Here is a 6141-nt window from a genome sequence, read left to right on the forward strand (position 1 = left end):
AGGGGAAAATCAACAACAACAAGACCACAAAAGAATGACTAGCTTTTAGTCCCATTTCTCACTCCAGCCAGGCAGTAATTGAAAACTACACAGGAATTGGGGTGGGGGTGGTGAGGCCAGCCCAATAAGGCACTGACATCCAGCAGATCTCGAAGAATACAGCTGCTACATTGTACAGACCTACCATTGATAATCCTGCCCAGTTGCTGAGTTTATTATAGGTTGCCCTTCAGCATTTCAACCACCTTGTTTGGTTCGGGAAACTTGAGCTTCCGTGGTGGCCCTTTCTTGAGGCCGCTCCATAACTCCACCTCTAAAAAAATCAATAAAGACAGAAGGCAACTCACCAGCAGCATTTGTATTGTGTTACTTCCAGTCAGCCGCAAGCACACAGCCAAGAGGCCATGTCCCTCTGCTGGCTTGTAGGTAGGGTTGTGTGCATTCATTAAACTGCTGGTTGCCCTCACCAATAACTGGACATAGCAGTAGCTGAGCAAGTTACATCTCTAGTTACCTAAGATCTCACACGTTGAGCCAGTTCTACAGCTGAGCTTGTGTACGGAGTGGTGGAAAGAGAAACAGAATCTAAAGACAGGACGACTGGGCTAAAGCTCACCAAAGAGCTGCTATGTAGGTCTTGCCAAACATTCAGCCCAGTGTCCTGCTCCAGTTCAGAAAAACCCTGTCAACAAGGCTCCAGGTGATAACTGAAGCAGCTAATGGTGCTGGAAGTTGTGCAAACCACCTCTGGAGAACTCCCAGTGTCTCTTCGCACTGCCTGCCCACTCGTCTTCCAGCAGCAACTAGCTTCTTGGACTTGTAGCAGCAAAGGGAAGTAAGGGATAAGCAGGTAGACAGCACAACAACTGGAAGGGGAACCTCAGAATATGGCTATGGTATCTGGTTGAAACCTCAGCTAGCCCACCTTTTTGATACACTAGAGAGAATGACCTGGAAGTAGGTAAGTCAGGGATGGGGAACTGTGGCCTTCCAGATGATGACTTCAGCCACTCTGGCCCATGGCCTGGGATTTTGAGATTTTAGCCTAGCAACATCTGGTGGGCATGGATTATCCACATCTGGTTTCCTTTTTATGCCAGCACCCACTCTCCATACTGTGTCACTGTTGAAGGTTGGAGGAGTATTTACTGAATCCATCACCTGGGGTGGGGGGTCTGGCAATGATTAGATCCTGCCACCAAACAGTTACAACATTATCAGACACATTCTGAAGCAGACAAAGCCTACAGATAAAACATCTGACCAACTCACCCCACTCCCGAAACAGGCAACCCATCCTAACATAAAACAAGCAAATTTAAAACTAACTAAAAATTAGGAGAAACAGAGGATTTTGGTTGGTGCTAAGAGGTGCCCTCGGATGTCACACTAGGAATCCCAGCAATAATATGTTCAGCTGCTGATGTTTCAGCCTCAATTTCTAGTTATGTACATTCTGATGCATACATACAGGGAACCACAAGTGTTGGCTTGGTTTACTACCCAGCTACTATTTGTGGTTACACAGCTGCCACCCCCCCCCCCCAAATTCTATGGCACAAACCACAACCAGGGAGAGATATAGAATCTTTTCGATTTGCAGTGGGATATGGAGAAGAGCGGGATCCAGGTGGCGCTGTGGGTTAAACCACAGAGCCTAGGGCTTGCTGATCAGAAGGTCAGCGCGCCAGAGTCGGACACGACTGGACCTGATGGTCAGGGGTCCCTTTACCTTTATGGAGAAGAGCACAAGGCAACCTAATTGCTTTTTGTACTTGAGCACCCTTCTGGCTTGGTGAGTGGATTTGTGGACAACTGGACACACATATTCTAGGCAGATGAAAACTACACCAAGAACTCACTGCCAAAGGTTTCTCTACCAAGCTATCCTGGAATTTCTCCAAAGTATCACTAGCCCCAAATAGGGCAACTCCAGGAAGGTCCCTACCGTCTCTCTTGAAAGCACTTACTGGTGCCATCTTCTTTCCACAAAGCAACCTCAAAGCTATTCCTGCGCGGTTTCTCAGGGTTCACCATCACCACGATGTCAGGAAAGGTCTGGTGCAGTGCCTCGCTGACTGCATTGGCACTGCGCCCATAGACTCGTCAGCTTTTACTGTGGAATGAAGAAAAGATTTAAGAGAACCACGCGAACTATGATTTGAAAGTCTCTGTTGAACCCATACAGGCCCAAAGCAATGAATGGTTTGACTACCTGGAAGAAAGCACAACCCCACCAGTGTTCAGAGAATTCAGCCCAAACTTCCCATTCTGTTTTCTACTTCATAGGAGAGATGCAGTATTTAGGGATGAGATTTCCTGTTCAAAAAACGTGTTCTTACTAGAGCTGTGGCGTTACTCAGTTAAAAAATAACCAATTATAAATTTGATTTTTTTTAAAAAAAAAAACCCCAACTGTGATTAAATCTGCTGACCAATTAGACAGGAAAAGGCGATGGACAGAAGGGGAGTGGGTTGAAGTATTAAATCCATAATTTAAATGGTCTGTCATGGTATCCGAAATCGGTGTGCGAAGTCTGTTAATTTTAAGTTTATTTTAAGTAAGAAAGGAGATATTGAATTTTAAGTTAAAAGCAGCATGTTAAAGGATAGAAGAAATAAGTTTAGTTATAAGAATATTTGATTATGATTTAAGTTATAATAGTAAGATCAAGATATTTGTGTTATTTTTGAGTAAAACTAAATTTTTATAGAGTGAAATGGTTAAGGAATTAAGTATATTGATTTAAAACCGAAGGTGAAAAGGCGGGGGAAGTCAAGCGTCAAGATTTGAAACTAGAATTTTTTTTTTTTTTTGTAAGGTATACTGCTAAGAAGGAAAATCCTGACATTTTATGTATTTGTATTTGTTTTTATATTTGTAGGTGTGGGGTCGGGTATGTGTTTTTTTTTTTTTGTTTTTTTTTGTGTGTGTGAAAAAGCTAATAAATTCTGATAAAAAAAATAAATAAATCTGCTGACCAATTAAACTTTTAATACTAGTTCTGATACCAGTTTGCTTGGTGCCTACTATATTGTCACTTGGATTTTCTAAATCTCTGTAGATGCAATTTTAGTCATACCACATTTATAATTTTAGGGTGTTTATTTTTGTATGAACATTTGAATGGTTTTACTCTTTTTTTAAACCATCCAGGGAATTGGATTCAAGGGTGATATAATAATCACTTGTAATCAGCCACAGATTGCAAACAACACCTAAAGAGAGGGATTCCCTCCCAGATGAAGAAAAAGGAGGAAATAATACTTCTACACACACGTTATTTAAAACAAAAGCAAAAAAGGTGTGCTGTTTCTTTTGGAACCATTTCTCCACTCATATGCAAATGTATGTAGATTTAATCAATTAAAACTAAAATAATTAATGGACTTAAGGGTCGCATCCAGTGTGCTAGCAGAAGGATCTTTGCATCAGCAGTTTTATCTCTTTCAATGCTGGGCAACAGACTGCTGGTGGAACTGCCTCACATGAACGAAATGTCACAAAACTACCATTTCTATTTCTGTCCTTAGGAATTGTATCTGCAGATGCAAGTCGTCCACTTATGGTACTTCTTGTGCAAAAGGACCCACTATCAGAGCAAATTCAACACTGGCTCACTTTAGGATTGTGCTGGGTGCAACCCCAAGATTTCTTCTGTCAGACAGCAGCCAGCTCTACTCAGGAATCCCTTCTAGAAAGCAAAATGCATGAAACAACCCATGGGGGTACCATCCTTAGTCATACAATGCAAGTAACAGGCAGGTACTCACCAATGCTCAATGATCACACGAAAGCCCAATTCTTTATCCTTCTTCGGTTTCTTGGGCGATTCCTCAGCAACATTCATCTCCACTCCTTCAGATGTTGCAGTCTTGGCCCGAGGTGCCTCTGCCTTCCTCTTCCTCCCTTTGGGGGCCATTCTACTACAAAAGCAAACACAGGAGGGTAGGAAAAAGAATGCCCCACTCACCCCACTGGGCTGCACATCTCAATGCACGTGGCCGGCCTTCCTAAGAGGAACAGCCAAGAAGATACAGCTCCTTAGGTTTGCTTTTGCTGCCTTATACCAAATCAGATCATGATGCATCTAGCTCAGTATTGTCCAAGGGACAGGATAGATCTTCTGCACGCAAAATACTGCAAGGAAGCAAGCAAACAGAGCCTGTCCCTTTCTAAAAATAACACTACAGTATCTATCCTCAAAAAGAAAAGTACTGTACCCTAAAGCCATAAGGAGGACACTAGAAAGGCTAAAGTGCTAAGCATTTAGAAATTGGGTTATCAAACCTCTTGCAAAACAGGAAAATGTACGGAGGTTGATTCACGTGCACTCACTTTCAAGCAAAGAGAATGCGAGCCTGTAAACCAATATTCTTAAAAACCTTTTAAATTAATTAATCAGGGCGGGGTGGAGAGAACGTGAAAAGTAGCCTTTACTTGCAAACCGCCCAGAGAACTTTTCTGTTAATGGGCGGGCGGCATATTAAATATTGAAATTTGAAAGAATTAGGAGAGCTAGTTATCCCGAAGAAGCGAAGATAACGGCAGAAATAACCCCCCCCCCCCAAAAAAAAAAACCAAGGGCGCCAAAAAAAACCAACTAGAGGAAAAAGCAATAGCAGTTAACCAGAGCGGCAGGCAGGATGAAGCCAGCACAGAGTAACAGCCAATTACCATTGGAGAGAAGCGCCTACGAAGAAGGACAGAAAGAAAACAGCACGAAGCGTATCCCATCGTTGGAGAGACCCGAAACAAAAGTGATAAGAAAGCCGGATTGCAAAAAATCTGAATAGTGACTCCAACCCGTTGCACAAGCGAACGATCTCACCTGGCCTTTCTCCTTTCTTGCAAACGGCGATACAGCCCATGCGCAGCTTGAGGACGACAAAGGAAATTACACTGCGGCACCAACCATGTGCGCCGATGATGGGAGGGGAGACCCGGGAATATTAACGCTAAAGTCGGGAAAGTCCCAAAGCAGCAGTCTCCTAGTTGGCCAGTTCAGCGAATGGTGCGCCTTTTGAGGATTCCAGCCTTAGCTATCAAAACATTTTGTTATGGTGAAAGAATAGCAATCGCAGGACTTTTAACCGCCCCGCCCCCTGTTCAAAGAGGTTTTGCAAGGTGGTTGCTGCCACTTACACAAGCCCCTCTGCAAATCGCGATGAAGTTCTGCAGCGGCCAATTCCGGCTCGCTCCCGATTCTGGCTTTTATGGTAGCGTCGCTGGTTTAGGATTTCGCTGCAATTCCCCGCCTAGTACTTATCGTGGGCAACCAGATTCGTTTTCATGCGATGAAGCAGTGGAAACATCCGCTGCACCATGTTGGGTTGCTGGGTTGGTCCTTCTACCAAAGATCACTTAATGCGGATGACCCCTGTGCCCGAGTTTTAAATATAGAAGGGTTTTTTCTATCTATTCCGTTATGTTAATTGAAGGTATAAAAAGAGCGTGGCAGGGCGCAGGAAGTATTAGAGTTGTGTCATAAAAAACGCTACTGTTTTGCACTGTTTCGAGGTCACATCGCTGTTACCATGTAAAGCTGGGTGCATATCCTAGGAAATAGGTATAAGCTAGCCGTTGTAATAACTTGTCGGTTTGCTGTTTAACTCTCTTTTGCCTTAAAGAAAATGGGTTTCTTAAAACCAAATCCCCAAAACTCTCCCTATCGTCTAAGGCAGTACTCTCTTGTGGCATGGCAGCAGGCGAAGGACAGATCCACACATTCACAGTACTCCCTCACAACTGATCACATGGGAGTATCTGGTTGAAAACAGCCATGGGAAGTGATTTTGCGATGTCAGTGATGGCTGTGAACAGACGTATCACACTCCGGTCATCATATGGCACTGTAGCAAACAAAGCAGCTTTGGAATTTTTGTTATGACCCCTCTGTAATCTTTGGATGAAGGGCAGTATACACATTTAATAAATAAAATAACTGTGATTGAACAACTACTTTTCCTTAGTAAGACACATCCACCTCCTAAGTTAGAAGCCCCCCAACTACTTTTAGGGAACTTGTTTCATTATCTGACATAGCAGAACCACTCCCTGACCATCTTATGCAGTTCCATTGTAAACTGAGCTGCCTGCTTCTAGTTCCTGAATTTTGTGCTATTTTCCTTTCTCCTGCT

The 6141-nt window shown here is 43.4% G+C and overlaps 1 protein-coding gene across 2 annotated transcripts; it reads right to left on the minus strand.

Annotated features, from left to right (window-relative positions):
* Positions 1-211: 211 nt before the first annotated feature.
* SELENOH (selenoprotein H) lies at positions 212-4964 on the minus strand. 2 transcript variants are annotated; one of them, XM_033158053.1, is made up of 4 exons: positions 4808-4964; positions 3775-3927; positions 1971-2116; positions 212-313 (listed from the first exon to the last, which is right to left on the minus strand). In XM_033158053.1, the coding sequence occupies exons 1-4, from the start codon at positions 4870-4872 to the stop codon at positions 216-218; spliced, it is 462 nt and encodes a 153-aa protein (XP_033013944.1). In that variant the 5' UTR covers positions 4873-4964; the 3' UTR covers positions 212-215. The 2 variants fall into 2 exon arrangements, with proteins under 2 accessions (XP_033013944.1, XP_033013954.1); XM_033158063.1 differs by lacking the exon at positions 4808-4964 and adding an exon at positions 4453-4473.
* Between the last annotated feature and the right edge of the window lie 1177 nt (positions 4965-6141).

This window comes from Lacerta agilis, chromosome 1 (genome assembly GCF_009819535.1).
Source record: "Lacerta agilis isolate rLacAgi1 chromosome 1, rLacAgi1.pri, whole genome shotgun sequence".
Taxonomy (NCBI): domain Eukaryota; kingdom Metazoa; phylum Chordata; class Lepidosauria; order Squamata; family Lacertidae; genus Lacerta; species Lacerta agilis.